The sequence below is a fragment of the Diadema antillarum genome, unplaced genomic scaffold (genome assembly GCF_040938485.1).
Source record: "Diadema antillarum isolate AM-2024a unplaced genomic scaffold, OU_Dant_1.0 seq00000606_RagTag, whole genome shotgun sequence".
In the NCBI taxonomy this organism is placed as follows: Eukaryota; Metazoa; Echinodermata; class Echinoidea; order Diadematoida; family Diadematidae; genus Diadema; species Diadema antillarum.
Window position 1 is genome coordinate 550,435 of NW_027271533.1, and position 21,036 is coordinate 571,470.

Below are 21,036 nucleotides of genomic sequence, written 5' to 3' on the forward strand. Positions count from 1 at the left end.
ATAGGTGGAGTGACGACAATTTATTTACAGCTCTATTTGTAGAATTAAAAAAAAAGAGAGAAAGACTATATAATAATTATAATTGTGCATGTACATACACATGTACTCACTTACATCCAACTTAGGGGAAGGGGAATCATTATTGCGCGAATCGTGGAAAAATGCAAGCTGATGTACTTTATGAAAAGTTCGTTGAAATTCAGTCTGGAGAAAAGAGATATTCTTCCATCACAATTTTACGAATATGATGAAAACGTATAGCAGGACAGCGATGACAGATTGTTTTAAAACCTAACGAGAAAAATGAAGAAAACATCAATGCGACCGTTGACGGGCACGGGGATAAAGAGAGGCTATACTACAAAAGGGGGGAGGGGGTGATGGTGGCGTATCAACAAGCTGTCTAATTTCCCGGTGTTCAAAGACGCAATGGCACCAACCTGTAATAGAGCAGAAGAGACAAGAGTTTGTAAACATCGTAACGTGGAGGTAATCACTTAATAGATGGTCGCGGATAATGCCCTAGTCTAAAGTCGGCCCACCTGATGAATATTCATGATAAAGGGCGGGCTGTATTATCTCGGTGAAGGTCGGTTTGAGGAAAAAAAGTCCTTGGATATCTCGATCGACTCCTATTTAAGTGAAGGAGTTGTAATGTCGTCTGCCCACTATAACTAGTCTTCACGTATCCTTGAATTGTTAACGACGACATCATCTGCTCAAGGCAACCATGATCACAGAAATCTTATTTTGCGTTAGTACCTTTCTCCTGGTAAAGTTTCTTGTAGGACGAAGGGGAAAGCGAAGGGAGGTTTGTCAGCATTGGAAGTCGCCGCCGAGTCCACGCGGGTGGCCGCTCCTGGGGAACGTCTCCATCTTCGCTGGATCTGGGACTTCTTACGAGAAGTTGCGGAAAGTCGCCGACGATCACGGCGACGTCGTGACCATTAACCTCGGCCCCGTCCGGATGTTGATTCTCAGCAGCGCAAGCGCGGTCCGGGAGGCTTTCGTCAAAAACGCCCAGGACTTCGCCGGTCGGCCGCTGAACTTCACGCTCTCGCTGCTCTCGAGAAACGGATGCGGCATCGCCTTCGCCGATTACAGCGATTCCTGGAGAGCTCACAAGCGGGCAACTGGTGCCGCGCTCCGCAAGTTCCTCAGCCCCAGCGCAGACGGAGATCGTCATCTCGAAGCTGGCAGCACTCTCTCACCCGACCTCGCCCCGGCAGAGAGAGCCATCCTCTCCGAGGCCCTACACCTCCGGGAGAAATTGAGCTCTCTCGTTGACCGTCCACTGAATCCGAGTAGGCATCTGACCATCGCGATCTTGAACGTCGTCTGCGCCCTAACCTTCGGCAGGCGGTACGATGACGATGACCCCGAGCTCTGGGCCTTCGTGGACAGCAACAAAAAGCTGAAGGAAATCTTTCAACCTGGTCATCCCGTTGATATTTTCCCAGCCCTCAAGGTAAATTATTTGTTTTCTACCCAATCCCATTCGGTATTCTAACCAAATTCATTGCCACGAGAAACGCCTCAGCCTTCCATTATTCGCCCCTTAAAAACGAACTTCTCCATCAATACCTCACCATGCAATAGACCCAAAATATTGGAACTTTCAATTTAAGTTTTACCGAGGTTGCCAGTCTGTATTTTGACGATAAAGTTAAGTTTTCCGAACATAGTGTGTTGATTCATGAACATTTGAATCATTTTGAATATAGCATAACTGAATTAGATTTTAATCATTTTGAATGCTGTGTATCGTATTGGTACATGCATCAGTCATGTCAGTGTAAGATTTGCAGTCAGCTATACGTGAAGAAAATTGTTGTTCTTTTTTTTTCAATATGCTAATTAATGTCATTATTTCTACCCCGTATTTAGCCATTTATAGATATACTTGTGTTTACGACACAAGTTTTTTTTTTTATGTAATGCCTTCATTTTCCCCATTGTCAGTGTAAAATTGTTATCTGCTGGTAAGAGGGACATTTTAACATAAAGTCTGCTTTTTAAAGGTGATGGGTATATAGTAACTATCAGTGGGAATCAGTGGGAATGCTGGGGATGATTGTTCCAATCCTTGTGGGATTCATTTAAGAGTACATCATATATCTATTGTGTGAAAATTGCTTGCTTCAGAATGGACTCATATTCAAGTAATGTGCAGCTTAATGCCCCGTCACTGTACAGGCATGCTAACCTGGAAACATTAAACTGCACATTACTTGAATATGAGACCATTCTGAAGCAAATAATTTTCACACAACAATAGATATACAATGTACTCTTAATTCTTAAATGAATCCCACAAAGATTGGAACAATCATCTCCCAGCATTCCCACTGATTTCCACTCATCAGTTACTAGCCATCTCCTTTAAAGGTGTTCAAAATGTATAAAAATGTCAACATTGTTGTACTGATTTGAATGGAAACAAATAGGATTGCATTAAATTGAAGTGAAATATCATCACCAAGTAAACTCTACCAATGGCCATAATATCAATCAATGTAGGGAAGGCTTAAAACCTTGAAAGTGAAATGTAATGAATAGAATTATGTATATGATAGGCAAAGCAAAGTACGGTTGTTGGATTACTTGGAGACATGTTGTTTTTGATGACATCAGAGAAATGCTTATGCTTAATATGATGATGGTCTCCTGTGTTTCTGTTATATCTAGAGTGGCTTAAACTGTCTTTTGAACGACATGTTTTAAGCGCATTTACTCGTTTTCATTTTGCATTTTGATAGAATAATGTTTGATATTTGAATCAATCATGAATCTGTTTCCACAGTTACATTCTAATGGCATTTTGCTCAAGTTCGTTCAATTGATTTTGTATTACATTTATATATATATGAAAAAAAAAAGATATTCAGAAATTAAACCAAATCAATCAATCAATCAATCAATCAATCAATCAATCAATCAATCAATCAAACAGGTGGTAGCTTATGACATCCAGACACTGCTTCTGGCAACCAACGGAGTTTACTTTTCTTTCCTTCTTTTTTTTAACGTTTATTAGAACAAATGTCCATGGCTTCATACAAACAATTTGTAATATTTTTAAATGTGATTATTTCTTACTGGTTTATACTTGTTGTGAGACCACAGGGGGGCGGGATGGAGGAGGAATAAGGCGACTTCTGTGGTAGATTTCTTTAAATAATTCTGCATTGCAGTGCTTTTTAAGGCAAGATAACCATAAAACCGTATGTACGTATATTGTTCTTCAAACCCCTTTTCTCTCTCATATCAACATCATACGTCATGTTACAGAATAATGTGAGCCATCTAAATTTCTATGAGAATGAGGAACATACTTTAATGTCAGTGAATTATAGGCCTTACAAGTAGTGGTCCCTGTTGTGTTATCTGACGTGTCTGTCTGAAAGAAGAATAGATCCACAAGTTTGCCCGAAACAGATTCCGTCGAGATATAATCTTGCCAACTGATATTATTTCTGAAAGCCCACGGATTATCAATTTAAAAATGTTATATAATTTACAATTATACATCAAAATAACAAACACGCAAATTCATGCAAAACAGTCGATGCAAAAGTATTTATTGACGATTGGTTAGTTCTTACTGGGAAGTGTGATGAATATAATTATGGCATTTCGTAGTCTTTCCAGAAGTCTTAAATGGACACGAAAGCAACAACAACCAAACAACAGAGTGACGGCGATGCATTGCAAACTAGAACACCATAAGTTTTATCTGTTTATACGGATTCTGATTTAGAGTCTGAAGAGATTTTATCGTCTTTTAGTCAATAAAGATTGGGATATCTCATCTTTTTGTTTATCTTGTGGTACTTGAAGATATGACTTTTGTTTGAAGAAGGTGATAATCAGACACGAAGCTCTACGTGGATAAAGCTGCAAATGTTTGACCTGAAAACTGGCAATAGTACAGCTAACCCGAACAAAGATCGACCCAGTTACATAGTGTCATAGTTTTGTCTTACACGACCATTACCCAAATTTCTCGTTCAGCTAAGTCAATCAAGGAACTGTACCCACCCCCATCAGATAAAGACAAAAATAATCAAGTCTTTCCTCAACACACACACACACACACACACACACACACAAAGCGATCGGTATAAGGCAGACTTGTGTTTTAGGTTCTATAGTCTCTTTGTTTTCCTACTTTGAAGTCATTTTAAGTTGATTTGCCAAAACGTCAGTGTATTTAAACCAGAGTGAAATACGGACGTGCGCCTGAAGCTCACCTAAATCTATAGTACTTCCACATGCTTATAGTTGCACACGCACACACCTTAGTTCATGGGGAAGTAATACAGATGGAAAGACAATGCTTTAATCACTACGCTTTGCGCTCTTCTGCTGCGTCTAGAATGGTATTATAAAGTTTGGTTGTGGCACCACAGGAGAATGGCTTTTGACCAATCCTCCTATAGACACAACACCAATTAAGACTGTGGAGGCAGTTTTCATTTCGGAGCAGCGTAATAGGGAGTTGAAGGTGATAATCCATGTGGGGTCTTTCGCTACAAAACACATCTTTGAAGATGTTGGACAACGCTTTAGAGATGATAACAGACGTGGATGTAGGTCTATTTGTAAGTGTGTGTGTGTGTGTGTGTGTGTGTGTGTGTGTGTGTGTGTGTGTGTGTGATTGTCATGTGTTTGTGGCTGAAACTTCTCCAAAGAATTGCTGAAGGAGGAAGATATCCCAAGCCTTATTCAAGAAAACATTGTGGAAAGAGGGCCCACATAGTACTCCGTCACAATATATCGTTGAAATATTGACAAAACTCATGATCAATTCGTGTTTTATATTTCTTTTCCTTACAACATAGAATAGACTTTGAAATATTGATAAAACTCAATTTGTGTTATATTTCGTTTCCTCAGAACTGAGAATACACTTTGAAAGTCTGTAACACACGACAAGATATTACATTTCTGGACATAAAATTTTCAAACTGAAATATTAAAAGTTGTTCCTGTGACCAGTTTCTTCAGCCCGTAGTGCCATCTATCGCAGATGTCATGAAGTGATATCTTAACAGAATGCATTAAAAAATCATAAACGAAACCGCATTTCACTTATTGAGAGTTATATTCCCTTCACTTCAATGTCCGGAGATATTGCAGTGAGGTATTGTTCATTTAGCCACGCCAAATACAAAATAGCTGCCTTGAACATTGAAAATCGCATGGAGTTTGCTAGTTTTTTGTTTTTTTATTCGTTTGTTTGCCTGTTTTTAATCCCAAAACGATTTTTTTTAATCGTTCAGTCATATTTTCTGCATGAAATCTTCCTGAATGGCTTGATTTGGCCTTTCACGATGCACGTATATAGGTACACTGAAGTAACAATCAAACGTTGTTTTGAGAACATAGCATTTCAAATTAGGAATAATTCTTGTTAGTTTCAAAAACTTCCTGAAAGTTTAATTTCTTCGATCATCTTCACAGAATCTTTAAGAGTGAAACATACAGTATCTTTGTCTTATAAGATTTTCCGATTTGCTTTCCAACGCAAGTATAATGATGCAATCGGGGGCTTTAATTTGCCTTCCAAACTAACAGGTGAAATGAATAAAGTTGAAACGAGACCGCGCTGCTTTGACTAATCTTATATGATGTTGAAAGAACAAACAAAACCCTCATCAAAAAGATGTATGTAATACATATAGATATGATCTATCAATATTGACGGGGTGCATTGGGGCGGGGCTTAAGTGCTGAACTCATCTACTGAATATTCATAATCACGAGCTGTTTGATTAACGATCGCCAGTTCTGCTATACCCTCTACAAAGTACAACGAACCGTATTACTGAACTAATCTTGATTGATATGGTGTCAACTTATCCCCCACACCATTCTTGTTCGGAAAACTTGTAAAGAGCTTTACCACAAAGGTCCAGAATTGTCTTTTGATACATTTGCGTTCCCCCTTTATGCTAATTTCTGTAGGTCGCAGGGGCCCTCACACAAAGGCGTTGTCAATGCCGGCATTCTCCGACGAAACACTTGCTATATTTCTTCCCTAAGCTGCCCTGAACGAAGAACACCCTTTTCTCTCTCTTAGAGAAAGAAAGGATGAACGCTTCTTTTATCTTCGAGATCACACTGGTAGCTTCGCTGATATCTGTCACATTTTGGACTTTTCAGAAAATTTATGTTTCAGAGTATGTCCTAAATCCTTGTTTTATGCACTTAAATGTTTATTGCTGCAAGCGAAGAAGTCCGTTTCCCTCAGAAGGTCCATTGTAATAATACGTTTGTGGTACAGGAACGCTGTATCCAATGTGATGTCAGTCTGCAGTCCTGACCAACAAGTGTCATTGCGGTGAAGGAGGATCATCAATGGTTGCTCTTATTTACCTTACGATACATGGACTATTATAATTATGTATCTTCTCTTTCTTTTCTTTTCTTTTCTTTTAAGTGTAAAGTAGTTCAATATGATTTGCCAGTAACGGGATACAAGTGCCGAAGAGAATAAAGTATCTCTTTAAATTGTTGATCAATCGAAGAAATAAGGCGGCATCACTCACGAACGACCTTGCCCGATTCAAAATGTCCGATAGGCATAGTTATTTAATTTGGAAGTACACGCAACCTGGCTGCGTGCTAAATACTATCATTAGTTTGTGTTCTGTCGTCACGTCATTGCCACTTAACAGTAGTGCAAATAGCACGAAAAACCAACAAAGTGAGAAAAGAGCGAGAGAGACGATGTCAAGATATACAGAGTCTAAAGTTTAAAAGCATGACGAATGACTCTTTGCCGGCGTGCCGAGTTGTTATCAAGTGTAAAAAAGTACAGGAAGCCCCCAACACATAATGGGCGTATTGTCAATCAAGAGCTTGATATTCAATATTTGCATTGCTTCCTTCTGATGTGACTTGATGGGGTTGTATAGTAGAGTGATATGTTTCTCTCCCTGTCACAAACTCCTTCTTCTCCGAAGACAACCAGGGTAATTTGGGACGGTCACAGGTGTCATTCTTTGTTTAGTGCGATAACTTTGTCACGCAAGATAGTTCAACAGGAGAGCAGAATTCTCCCTAGATTGATAAGAAAGTACACCTTACCTATTTTGTAACCTTTAGCATAAATTCGAGTACTCCATCTTCGTTAGCAAAATCATCTGACGTTTGCCAAATCTGAAGATGCCTTAAGGTTGAACTTGATGGATTGTTTTTTTCTTCTAACAACTTTTCAGAGGTGAATTGCCGGTGTGCTGACACGCATGGTTGCACTACTTTACTAGGTTGCATACAATTACACAGTTACTGACAATAACTATGTCAGTAAACCGTTGTGGCATACTTTTGGGGGCTGTAGGCCTATTTTGTATACGGTTCGCAGGTTCTGAAGCGTGCCAAGCGATGGTTTTGTTTTGTTTTGTTTTTTGTTTTGTTTTGTTTTGTTTTGTTTTGTTTTGTTTTTTGTTTTGTTTTGTTTTGTTTTGTTTTGTTTTGTTTTGTTTTGTTTTGTATAGTTTTCTTGTCTGGTATTTGGGGGCACATGTTCGAAACCTCGCACAAGAAAACGAAACTGACATACAAGATATAAGTCATGATGCAACTCAATCAAGAACTACATCAATATACGTGTGTATATAGATATACATTATATATAGTAAGTGTTTCCTATGATAATACTATATTTGTAATTCGTATACTGTAATAAGTTAAGTACCTGTTAAGTACCTGTAATATTTATGTGTGTGTGTGTGTGTGTGTGTGTGTGTGTGTGTGTGTGTGTCCTCTCTGTCAAAATATTGTTAACATATTTTACAAAACTTGCATTTGAGTAAAAACATAATAGCCGCGGTCACCCTGGCAAAACTTCGAAATCTTAAAGATCGCTACCTTAAACTTCTCGATCTTTTGCCAGTGTGACCGCGGCTATTGAGGACCAAAATCTGACAACCTCTTGTAAAAAAAAAAAAATTAAAAAAAAAAAAAAATCTCGGAAAAGAGTGTTTCGCCGTTTTAAGCCGTCGTACGGCAGTTCAATGACCGCTATTCCAAGTCCAATATGTTAAGGGAAAATGATACTTACACGCCCGACATTACACAGTAACATTTTTGTTTTCGTCACTGCTGAAGAAAATATACAAAATTCGTCGTGCAGATAGATGGTGCACCGGGGGGGGGGGGGGGGGGGAGCTTTCAATGGCGCATTTTGTTTCACTCCCTCGCCTACAGCCTCGGGTCCAAAGTTACTACTGATCCGATCTCCAAGGTGACGCCTCGCGCCCGCCCAAAATGTCACGTTATCAATTCTAATCCCAACTGACTGTAAGATATTAGAAGAATCACAATTTTCATGAAAGTCAGTACCCTTGAATACGTTATCTCAAAGCTGTTATTATTTTGATTATGTTATTAGGGCCTACTGTTATGATTGCTAAGATGATAATGTTAACATGAACTGCCTCTATAATTACTATCGACTTAGAAGGTTATTCAATAATGATTACCATAATATTTTATTGGGTAATGACAGTAATGATGGCAATCATGGTACATTTTACCCTGTATCATGATTAGTGTATTAATTGTCGTCATATTTGCGAAAACACTATTAAGAACATTTTATTTTTGTAACTGTTATCTCCTGTAACATTTTGCCACGTATATATACATAGCATTCTCAAATTTGACATTTCGAGCTTGTGGCATGAGTAAACATGTTTCCGGGTAACAAACTGTTACCTATATTAGGAAGTAAAAATAAAATAAAATGAAGATGTGGACAGATTGACACTGCAAATGAGGGGGAAATGTTATGCAAGCATGTCGTCACGTTTCATGGTATGAAATGAACATCTTATGCGTTAATTTTCTGAATATCTTTATAGTAACACTTATTTTCTTATAAGAGTTAACACCAGTACACAGCGTGTATTACGTCTTTTCAACGCGTTTTCGTCAAATCAAAGTGTGTTAAAATGCGTCATGCAGAACCATGTTGTCAGGTAGCAGAAAAGTTGAAGCATTGAAAGGATCTTCTCTTTTCAGCAAACATTTTGCAGTAATAAGGTAAAACCAAAGCAGTGTATACACTTTGGTATACAGTACTCTCCGCGTAATCGGGTATCGCTTAAACGGGTACTCCGTTTAATTGGGTAGTAATGTCAAAATCAGTTCCAATGCACATTAAAATCACCTGATAATCGGGTTGCCTCTCCGCATAAAAAGGTAAAAATTTTCGTCTAATCTAATTTCTACCCACATTTTATCGCAGATATAACACTTAAAGAAATCATGAATGTCACATTTTCTACGGCTTATTGCATTCTCTGCTTATAATTTGCAAAGAAGACCGATCATTTTGGGAGTGATTAAACGTGAAGACCGACTTGCCACACGTAAACAAACATCATACATGTAGCTGGCACTCACAATTGCAGAGACAGACAGGAGTTCAACACACTTCGCTCCTCCCTTGCTCCGGAACAACATTCAGTTTGCAACGAAAATCAGGCCAATGCACCGGCTCCATAATTTTGCTTTTCCCTAGTCACTTCTCGAAAAGTAACCTGATGTTCTACGTGACTAGTGCACGCAAAGAAACGTGTTCATTTCGGAAAACACCTGCGTGTAGTCAAACGACAAAGTTTTTTGAAGACAAATTTGTCCATAAAAGAGTGTAGTTTATTTCTCGTGTCTGAGCAAGTGTAAGGTATGTATAATGTTCCGTGTAGGCACGAGTGTTAAGCATATAGTGTATAGGAGTTTTGTGCGGTGTACAATGCATGTACATATTATACATTGTGTGTGTCAATAAAGTGAATGAGACGTCTTCTTCTGTTATTCGGGTACTCCGCTTAATCGGGTAAGAAACGCTCTGCACGGGCCTACCCGATTATGTAGAGAGTACTGTACTTGATAGCATGTTCTGCCTGGAGTGCACGACAAAAGATTATTAGCGGACGACTTCTGTGATGTAAAGGACAGTTTATTTTGGGACTTCTGAGTGAGTGTGTAAGGTCGATCGTGTTGATATTCTTCGTATGATTCCCTGTGTTTTATAGTGAAGCAGAATATTTCTCAAGCGCTTTTGAGAACTACACAAAGCACATGAAAAATCTGTTTCCTTTTCCTCCGTAAAACATAGTAGCTTCAAAGGCACTGTTACTTATTTTTTGTATGTTGTGTCATCTGATTTTAAAATGTCCGAGCAAGACTTTTAGTGACTTATGTAATTTAGCTTGAGTTGTCAATCACATCCTAAGGCAGGAATGTTATCTAACACATCAATCACCGTGATAAAAATCCGTAGGGAGAAAATTTGGGAGGAAAAGTAAAACAGGAGCAAAATTCAGAGAAATTCGCTCGCGACGGGACTCAGGATTTTGAAAGTTACACCGTAGCCAGCAACGCTTTTGTGGCTAAGATTTCCCTTGTGGTGCTCAAGACCTTCTGTGAACAGTGATATCATTTCATCGTTATTCCGTCCTTGAAATTCTTGCCTCTGAAAGCGATCCTTGTCTCCTCTGGGTATACACAAAATGATAACGCACACTCTGGCATTCTGCAAACAGTGAAACTATTCTCCTTTTCACTTACAGTTACAGTTACAGGCAATGTAAGATGTGACGGTATATTTTACGAGAAGAAAAAACAACAACTATACAGATTATTTAAAGGAATGCCATCGGGACATGAAATTTTCCTTTGATAAACTAAAAAAAAAGGAAATTTAAAACGTACATCTCTATATTTCTTTCGAATGAATATGGATTTTCTCATGACATGTATACAGCATCGTCTACTTCTAAACCGTCCCCCCCCCAAAAAAAAAAATAAATAAACACCGTTGTTGAACCGTTATCACTGCTTATTTTTGTTTCCCTTTTGTTTGTTATTTTCCTTCTAGAGAACATTATCCTCTTTACGCTGTATTTCTTTTTTAATCTCTTCGCTTAATTCAGATATTTCCTTGGAAGAGGCTACGAAATGTGGTCGACCTTCGCACCACGCGCGACACAATCTTACAGCGCGAGTACGACCACCACCTCGCAACCCTCGACTCGGAACACATCCGCGATTTCACGGACACCATGCTCGTTCATGGGCGCGACCACAACGCCAACGTGTGCGAGTCCGCTCTCAAGAAACCGAAGCGCCCATGTGCCACGGGCGACGACCCGGACGACGACCCGGACGTCCACACGGACGACGGGCGTGGAGACACCATGAAGGAAGACGAGGTCGTGATGGCGATGTGGGAAGTGTTCGCTGGAGGGTTCGAATCGACTCTCCAAACGATGCGGTGGGCGATGGCTTACCTCGTGCACTATCCACAGGTAAACTTGGTAAAGGAGGGCTACGTGAAACTGTGCTTAGAATCAGGACGAATGATGCAGGGCTGGAAAACTTTCTCAGTGGAATGTTCCCTTCTCGATTATTAGCAAAGCCAATACATGACGACTTTCAGTAACTGTATGAATGATTCCTGTTTTATCAACACTACCGATGCTAGATTTGCCATGTTCATGTTTATGTCAAAGTTCCATGCAACAGGTAGAGAAAATATAATCTTTCCCATCACTATGAAATGTGATAGCATTAAATTTATGCATACGATATGACCAGCAATTGCCGCAAAATCAACATTACAATATGACATTGATTCATACATCTTGCAATCACAAAATGTAGAGTCCCCTTATATCACATGATAAAGATGACTATTCTATGTGTCAACGATTGCGCCAACGTCTAAATAGGATAATTCTTGAGAACAACAACTCGTTGGATAAACCTCAAACCTGGGCCCCGTTTCATAAAAATTTGATTATGATAGCAACTCTTGCTGGGATGGCAATTGTCATGGTAACGACAAGAATCGAGCTTCCTGGTTGGCTGTTGCTATTGGAAGTTGCCATTCCAGCAAGAGTTGTTTTCCTAAACATCTTCTATGAAATGGGGCCCTGAAATTCAGCATTTTTTTCCCGCCAAGTTTACATCTTCCTAAGATGGCCAAGTCGCCTCCACTGCATATGGAAATGCGCAGTCTGTAATGCCATATGCGTATTGATTTAATTATGGCACGCAAGTCACACGGTGTTAATCGTACGTCAGTGTAGGGCAATGCAACTAGATAATGAAGGCTGATTTGATATCACAGGAGATTAGAAAAAAAAGTAAGAGAGTACGTAATAATCATGAGGTATCGCGCGGTAATTATATACGTCTACCTTGTTCACCAAGACCAGGGAGGTGTTATACAACTAGATGGAGTAGCAACTCTTTGTTACCATGAAAACAGATATTCAGGGTTCTAAAGCATTACAATTGGATGTCTAACATTCCTATTTGCTGTAAAATCGTGCTCGACACCGCTCTAGCTCCAAGACGAAATTTGAAAGCGAAGAAAACTTGTCACATTTCACTGAATTACAAGCTGTATTTTAACGTAAAATTCTGAATGGAATACAGTGGACTCCCGTTATAACGATTTTTCTTTCGTTATATCGAAATTTCGTTATAACCGAACAAATAACAATAGATATACATAGAATGGATAATGTTGAGGCCTGAATTTTTATTTTGTTGTTACCGGAATTTCGTTATAACCGTGTGTGTTATGACGGGAGTGCACTGTATTCGAATTTGTTTAGAATAGTTTCGGAAAAAATTCAAAGTTACAAACAATATATTTTATTTCTCCTCATAATGCAAACATCGAAATAAAATGAAAGATACGTTCTCTTTAAAACTTAAAACAAGTCCTTTCTGCTGTATACAAGATAGAGTGCTAGTCCTGATTACTGATACTCTTTTTGTCAAGACACCTGGGTTCAGCTTCTCGGAGGTGACGATCATGACTCCAAAGGAGAGAAGAGGTAATATTTCCATCTGTAACACCTTTCTGTTTAAGACACTATTGTCAAATCGTTCTCATTCGTTACACATCGGCAAATCATTCCTCCTGTATTGCTCCATGTCACACAGGTACAATCTCGCCTGTGGAGGGAGCTGGCCATCGTACTCCCAGCTGGTACCGCCCCTCGCTGGAGCGACCGCTCGAGGCTGCCGTACCTGCACGCCGCTATCTTGGAGCTCCTACGTCACAGCTCCTTGTCGTCCCTCAATGGCGTACACCGAGTGACACGTGATACCCGTGTGGGCGGGTACGACGTTGCCATGGACACGGTAGTGTTCTGCAATCTATGGTGGATACACCATGACCCGCGAAACTGGAAAGATCCAGATAACTTCAATCCAGGCAAGTCATATTTCTCATTATTTTCTTTAAACGTTTAACCTATCGATTTCAACTACCTGGTTGGTGCTGTACGACATGCTAATTTCAGAATTCCACAGGAATTGAGTTAATTGTCATCTACATTTTTAACCAGTCATCAGCTTTTGAAAGATTTTGATAGGCCTGCGTGAGTGTATTATGCTTGCTTGGTTACATGAAAGAAAGAGAGAGAGAGAGAGAGAGAGAGAGAGAGAGACAGACAGACAGACAGACAACCCCCCCCCCCCCCAAAAAAAAAAAAAAATACAGACACAATGGGAGACAGTCGAGCAAATAAAGAGAAAGAAGAAAACACGCCATGTTGTGTTTGGTTCCCTCGCAATTTCACTTTAATTTCATTTTCCCGCGATGATTATGCTGTGTTAACGCAGTCAGTACTGGAAGCAAGCCATGAGACACGTCAGTGGAAAATTCGTGGGAGCGCCGACACGCGATTAGGACTGTTCGTTCAAACTTCTGATATCCTATTCTAGGACCTCAAAGTACCCTCAACCGCCTGATTATAACTGTTTCATCTTATTCTACCAAAAGAAACATCTTCCGAGTGTGATCATGATTGGTGGTACATTGTAGGCCCCTTCCCTGTATTTACACGCCTATTCTTAACAACTTGAAATGCGAAAACTCGTATGCAACCATAAGATACTCAGTACGAGTTTACTGCGTATATGTGTACGTAGTTGCTTTGTCAGGCTACCGACTCGCTTCGAATACAGTGCCAGGTAGCTACAGCAGGATCACAGGACCATGATGATTTATATTTGGGATGTGTATTGACCAGGACTTATTCATTTTCTCATTATTTGACAGAATGATGCTGTACATCTGTTGACAATCTTACTAACAAATTGCTTTTCTGAGTAAAGTTCGAATGCTTAAGTGATTTTATTTTTTGTTGCCTGCCTTTAACAGACAACTTCCTCGACGAATCAGGAAAGGTTCACGTTCCAAGACACTTCATGCCGTTCAGCATCGGCCTCCGTACCTGCCTGGGTGACAAGCTCGCCAAAATGTCCCTCTTTGTTAACTTGGGTATGCTGGTGCAGGCGTTCACCATCGAACCGACGAGTACACGAACACCACCGAAGTTGACGCCGACGAGTCCCGAACCAATCCGGATCATAGACGAATACGAGATCGTGCTGCGATCGCGACCACTGATGAAGCCCTCGGTTGGCTGCGAAGGTGCCGAAAGTCTCACAGTCGTCGGTTCCGTCGGGCAAATGACGCCTGTTAGAGAAACCGGCTGACGACTTCAAAGTCGCGTTAGAGGTACATAGAATGAGAGAATAATCACTCAATAAATGTATTCAATTGTATACCTTCTTGTATGGCAGAAGGACGATCATCTCTATCGATATCTTCGTAGCCCTATTGACAACCGCGTGATCAATTTGTACGCAAAATTTTCGGGGTAAGATCAATGAGAAAGGAATGCCCATGCTTAACCAGGTCTGAGTGATTGTAAAATGGCTCATGTTCAATGTCTTATGATGTACATTATTTCCATACAAAAATAGATATTGTTTATATACGCGGTACATGTATCTAATGGTCATACCCAGTTGGAAGCATTGGAAGTGTAGGGCCTAAAGGATTTAATCTTTCGACCAAGATAAATGTTAGCACCACCACATCTTGGGTAAAAAAAAAAAACTTTTGATGTACAAACGTACTTTGATAAAGATCAAGACAAAAAATATCATCCTTATTATCTATTTTGGTGGTGATCGGGATCTGGATCCTTATCCAGTGGTCAATTTGAAGAAGGATGGGTGCAACAGTTCTTTGTCATTTACTGATGATACAGCATGATGTGCTTTCTGCTGCCTACAAAGAAATGTCTTTCCCTTCGTAAATGCTCCTTTCATTGGATATTGATTAGTCTATGTCGATGATAAATTTGCAAGTTCTGTTCATCACATTGTGTAATGTGTTCTGCTGTCCCGTAACATTGAAAATTAACTATAATAATATCATTTTGTACTTGATGTCGAAAAAATGCAGAAATAAGACCAAACTGATATGGAAACTTGTGGAGGGTTATTGCGCTGTTTCACTGTCTGTCATTTACCTACGTGAGATAGCTCCTGTGTATTATACACGTACGTCCTTGAAAGGGAATGGGTGCGTATTTGTGTTGTCTGTTTTATTAACACAACAGCAACAGAAAAACCTCAGCATACCCGTTCTCAACTTGACAGTGAACAACATTCAGATCAAAAAAGGAATATTTTCCGTCTCTCTTTATTATCAATAATAATAATAACAAGAATAATAAAAAGAATTACTATTTGTTTATGTGTTTCCATATAATAACGACACAGCATACTATGAATTTTAATTTATACGGCACCTGTGAAACCAAATGATCTACTACGTGGGCGTATTCATACATAAACAAACTACAAAATGATTGGAAGTGTGAACAGCGGCTGCATTTGCAATAATGTTTAAACATATCAAACATTACGTAAGATCTCGGATATATTGAATGATGACAAGTTTGTAAATGATGTCCATAATTAATATTATCAGTCAAGTCTGATATTATATACAGAACACATATCATTAAGTGATCATACAGCTTTCCGAGGTACATGTACATTACATAAATTTACAAATGTGGTTACATATGACAAATAAAAACATTGAAAGACTTTTACTAAATTACACTTTATTTGGGGGCAGATCAAGGCCTCTATATTCCTATAGTACTGTGCAGTTACACCCTCGACACCACATGAATCCATTGATATTTCTGGAAATACACATAAATTGATAAAACCCTGATTGTGAAAGGGAATAAAGAGTAATAGTAGCCATGCTATCATCAATACGAATAAATTGAAATGAAGGCTACCTTACCTATGATTTTTTAATGTTGCAAACACATTGAAATGCCTGAAAGGCAATGAAAATTCAGAAGGCAGAAATTCATGTCGTTGCTGTTGCTGTCTGCTTGTATCTACATCTGAGTGTTTTCATAGCCAATACTTTGGTCTTCAGATACAAGTCGAATCCGGCTACGTAATTCAAAATCCATTATGAACTCCTTTTTTTTTTTTTTGCCTGTTTTATTTTAATTAAAAGAATCCCTAAATACACACTGTCCACTGGACTCACTTAATCTTTTACAAGGAATGAAAGTCATATGGGTATCAGCAATTTCAGTAGTACATGTACTTTCTTTCTGAGTTGTAAATCTAACTACAAAGAACAACGCTACAGCTTTTTCTCTTTTTTTTTTTTTGTCTCTGACAAAGTAGCTTGCAGTATGAATACATGAATACATAACAATGGTTGTCAACATTAAAGTACGACCCACAGTAAATGTATTTGAATGAAAACTAGTTATGCACGCCCATAGTTCCAAAGCAGTGATACAAGGGTACACGGTTCGAGCCATCATTATGTAACACATATGATATATTATATATAGAAATATATATTCATTCATTCATTCATTAGAATTTGAACATCTTCCTTTTTTTACCCTTAAATATAGAGTGAGATTTTCCTCCACACATTCAAGGTAATAAGAGAATAAGGAAGACAATGTCCAGTAACACATATAAATCAAACACATCAAAAAGTTCTGGCTACTTTAATATTGATTACCACATACAAACCACTGGCATAACTACCGCAGGGCTGCCAACTCTCACGCATTGAGCGTGAGACTCACGCATTTTGGTCCTTTCTCACTCTAAAACTTTATTTCATTTGCATGCATTTCTATTGATCTCACTCATTTTGACTCCTAAATTATAGCATTGGCCTATGGGAGTCTCACTCTCAACTAGTTTCCAGTGTTGGCAGCCCTGCTACCGAGTTTAGTTGATTTGCCTTTGGTGAATACTGCTAGCTTACAACTACAACTCTGTAGCTCCCGATTATGATTCATATTATATTCAGACTACCAACACACGAGCATAAAAATTATAGAAGTGTACTTATTTTGCTAATCTGATGATCATTATGATGTGATGCGGTGAGGTACCTGAAGCAACCAATCACTTTACCAGAAATTAACACATACAATTATATTTACGACACGCAACATCTTTTATATCAAAATGATTACACAAAAATGATATGACAGTTTAAATGCTTGATAAAAAAAAAAGCATGGCTTAATTAGTGTGACAACATGCGGCTAGCTTAGAAGCTAAATCAAAATAATAATTCAAACTTGTAAAAACAGCAAAGGGCTGAAGTATGAAAGCATAATATGAAAGGGGGGAGGGCAAAAATGATAGATGAGTAAGAGTGGCTTCAGCGGTAAAACAACAATATGGCATACAGCCCCACAGGCTCAAAATCATTACTAGCATCAACAAAACAGCAAAGCAAACCCATAATCACCAGGCTTTGGTTATTTTGTAACAAAAAAATCCAAGTATAGAGCTAATGAAATAACAAATACAAAATTTCAATGGACTTTAAAATATTCCATCATGTTTGGGTCACCTTTGTCGTATCAAAAATCGGCAAGGTGCATCTTATAAGCCGCTTCATAATTCATCACATCCTAGAGCAAGATGTCAGTGATCTCGTTGTCCTTGGCATGTCACACTTAATCTGTGCATGATGTCATCGCTTAGTGCACATTCTATCTTCTCACTTTGGTTGAATGAACAATCATGCGTTCCTCATTTCACTCAAAACAAAAGAGGGTAAAGGATCGAAAAAACATGGATGCATTTGGTTGCAGCTATCACTATGCAGGATGGGATGAAAGGATCTTTCTGCAAAAGCTTGAAAACAGAAACTGACTCAGCATACACCAAAGGAATTTTTTTTTTCTTTTCTTTTTTTACATTTTTTTTACAATTAAAAGTGCACAACCTTTGAATATAAACAACAATGACAAAAGTAGTACTGTATTTGAACGGAATATTGAATGTGAACGCATGTCAATTGAAAGACGAGTGAAGTAGAACAATATATAAGTACTTGCAAGAGCTATGACACTAAAAAACAAGTACAATATTTGATGCATCATCAATTAACGATACGAACCCTTTCTGCTTTTTAAAATCACGATATTTTGCATATTGTAGCTATATTGCTTGCATACCAATCTTTGGAAGCATTATCTTCCTTACACAATATTCACCCTTGGTTTATTCCCCATAATAATGGTGATTCCATTTGTGGGCTTTGTACCATACTGATTGCATCTCACAGAAAATTAAGGCACAGAGAGTTACAATGTATGACACTGTCTCTTGCATGGCTCATATTTGTATTGCGCAACATAGGGTATACAGGTCAAGCTTTGGGAGTATCCACAAATCACAATACAGTATCCCATGCACTTACACCAGTCAAAGATGCGATTTGGATTGTCAATTCAGAACTACAGTGTACAATGTCTTGTACCAGAAGAAGGGCAAAAGGGGGCAGCATACGTTCCAATAGGGATTGTCAGTGCATGGTGCATATATGTATAAAGAGGTAGATTTGAATTGTTCTTTGAGATCAAGGAGGGTGTTGTGGTAGAGTGACATGATTGTACTTACACTGTATCATACGGAATTATGGCGTTCTTGCATACAGTGACAAATTTGTTTGCCTCGAGATTTGGCAGGGCGTTACGATTGTGCTTGGTATATGGACTTAATGCCTTTCTGCACGTACAGTGATAAAATGTTCTGCGCTTTGAGATTTGGCAGGGTGTCATGATTGTGTTTGGTATATGGACTTATTGCCTTTCTGCACCTGGACTTATTGCCTTTCTGCACCTGCAGTGATAAATGCTCTTTACCTGGAGATCCAGTAAGCCATTATGATTCTGCTAAGTTCATGGACTTATTGCCTTTTTTGGGGAGGGGGGCACTAACAGTGACAAGATCCCACACCCTTTCCCCTTGAGATTTGGGATGGCATTATGACTTGCCTTTTTGTATCAACAGTGACAAGATGTGCCCTGCCTAGATAACCTAAGTCAGTATGGGCTTGTCCTATCTACAGATCACATCTGTCATCCACTTTTCGGTTGCCTTCACTGAAGATGTGACATCAAATGACCCAGGATGCCATCATTCCCTTCCACAGAATAGCATGTCAGAGCATCAACTACACGCATAGAGTCAAACATTTGGCATCATGCGAACATGACCGCAACATTCACGACATCTACGAGTTGGGGACAAATGGACATCGCGAAAATATGAGAGAGAGAGAGAGCTCTCTGACATTTACCCTTTCGGTCGGATTGCAAAAAATAAAAAATTAAAAAATAAATCTTGACATTATGAACTGTGAAATCCTATTCAGGTTTTTCAGAATGCATATACATGTAATATTCTGAGGTTAACAACCTTTAATAGCAGCTAGTTTTCTCTCTCTAAAAATATGTAAAAACTGAAGGGGTAATTAGTGTCCAGCTGATATCACTTTTGATGTGTGCCTTTCTCCTGCTTTCTACAGCAACACTGACACAAAATTATCACTGAAGTAATCTGTACTGCTTTGAAGCAAAAAGACATTGGATCTTGCAAAGATATACATACATCAGCATACATGGTAAACTGGCATTCAATGAGTTTGTATAATATACCACAATTTGCCTACTACCTGCTAAAAATCAAGCTGCCCATATGTATAATTAGCATATCTTCTTTCTTATCTGGAGAGTAATACTCATAAACAGAATCTTAAACATACATTTCCTGACCGTTGCACAGTCATGGTTTCAGAAATATTGATGCAAGATGTCTCCATCGGTCATGTTGCTGCTACATACTATCTCCTCGAAGTCCAGCGAAAATTTGAATGCAGCGTACCGTGAATGTTCATGATTATCAGGACGAGGAGGCGGACACACAAATCACGCTAGAGTTTCGTCATGTCAGCCTGTCTGTTTCGCGGGAGCGAGTCCGTCGCAACCTCGATGTCGGGCTCAAAGGCGCGGTTGATGACGCTCACCTCGCCGACACTCACCTGGGAATCTGTGTCGTCTTCGAGCCCGTCTGTCTGTTGCTTGGCAAAGTTGACAAACACCTGCAGATGGAAATCACACACACACACACACAAACATCAAAGAAACATTAATTGGGTTTTAATTTCATATCTGTAAGTTCAGAACTTGACTCAAATATTGAATACACAGAACGACCTCCATTATCGGGCCATCTCTCACCCAAACTTCTCTATCATCCGGATGCGTAATTCCGAAGGTTCGTTAGTACACACCTTCTTTTCATTTTTGGATTAACGAACCTTTGCAATAACAAAAATTTTCATTTTTGGAATAAAGAACCTTTTTGATTGATAAGCATTTTGTGTCCTAGTCAACACCAGAAAGCGTGCGATTGCAAAATTTCATCTATCTATCTTCGTCTATCATTATAATGTACATTGTACATGCTCATAAACATTGTTTCTCCCATATCCGGCCAAAGCGCTCATAGGGATGGGTGCTGGTCCTAATATGGCCGGACAACAGATGTTGGACTGTTCACAAAACAACCTCCTGATCACTGGACAGATGTGTGATCCACTGGACCACTAAATTTGATGATTGATTTCATGAATGATTGTTGCCTGCCTAGAAGGAAGTGTTGCAAAATGGTGATCTACTGTTGTAAATTGTGACCGTGCACCACAAAACAAACAAGTCGCACCCCTTAATTTTAAGTAGTGAGGACTCAAAAAAAGGTGAAATGGTTCAACCAAGTCAATCCTGAGTTTTTCATATTTTCTGAAAGAGCTATCCTTCTACATTATTCCTCAGTTTG

The 21,036-nt window shown here is 39.0% G+C and overlaps 2 protein-coding genes across 2 annotated transcripts in view; one reads left to right on the forward strand and one right to left on the reverse strand.

Annotated features, from left to right (window-relative positions):
• Window positions 1-406: 406 nt before the first annotated feature.
• Window positions 407-14,538, forward strand: LOC139735916 (steroid 17-alpha-hydroxylase/17,20 lyase-like). The gene is made up of 4 exons (XM_071646671.1): window positions 407-1,468; window positions 10,950-11,324; window positions 12,976-13,249; window positions 14,201-14,538. Exons 1-4 carry the CDS (start codon window positions 731-733, stop codon window positions 14,536-14,538), a joined length of 1,725 nt encoding a protein of 574 aa, XP_071502772.1. The 5' UTR covers window positions 407-730.
• A 206-nt stretch (window positions 14,539-14,744) lies between these two features.
• LOC139735917 (phospholipid-transporting ATPase ABCA1-like) overlaps window positions 14,745-21,036 on the reverse strand; it is a gene marked incomplete at its 5' end in the record, with an annotated part of 56,529 nt that continues 50,237 nt past the window's right edge. Inside the window, one exon of the mRNA XM_071646672.1 lies at window positions 14,745-20,299. Coding sequence (XP_071502773.1) covers window positions 20,132-20,299 — 168 coding nt within the window. The remainder of the gene's footprint in view (window positions 20,300-21,036) is intronic.

Coding starts and splice junctions, on each gene's coding strand:
- LOC139735916 (XM_071646671.1), top strand. CDS start 731: ATGATCACAGAAATCTTATTTTGCGTTAGTACCTTTCTCCTGGTAAAG. Junction 11,325..12,975: donor ACCTCGTGCACTATCCACAG/GTAAACTTGGTA, acceptor CATGTCACACAG/GTACAATCTCGCCTGTGGAG. Junction 13,250..14,200: donor TCCAGATAACTTCAATCCAG/GCAAGTCATATT, acceptor TGCCTTTAACAG/ACAACTTCCTCGACGAATCA.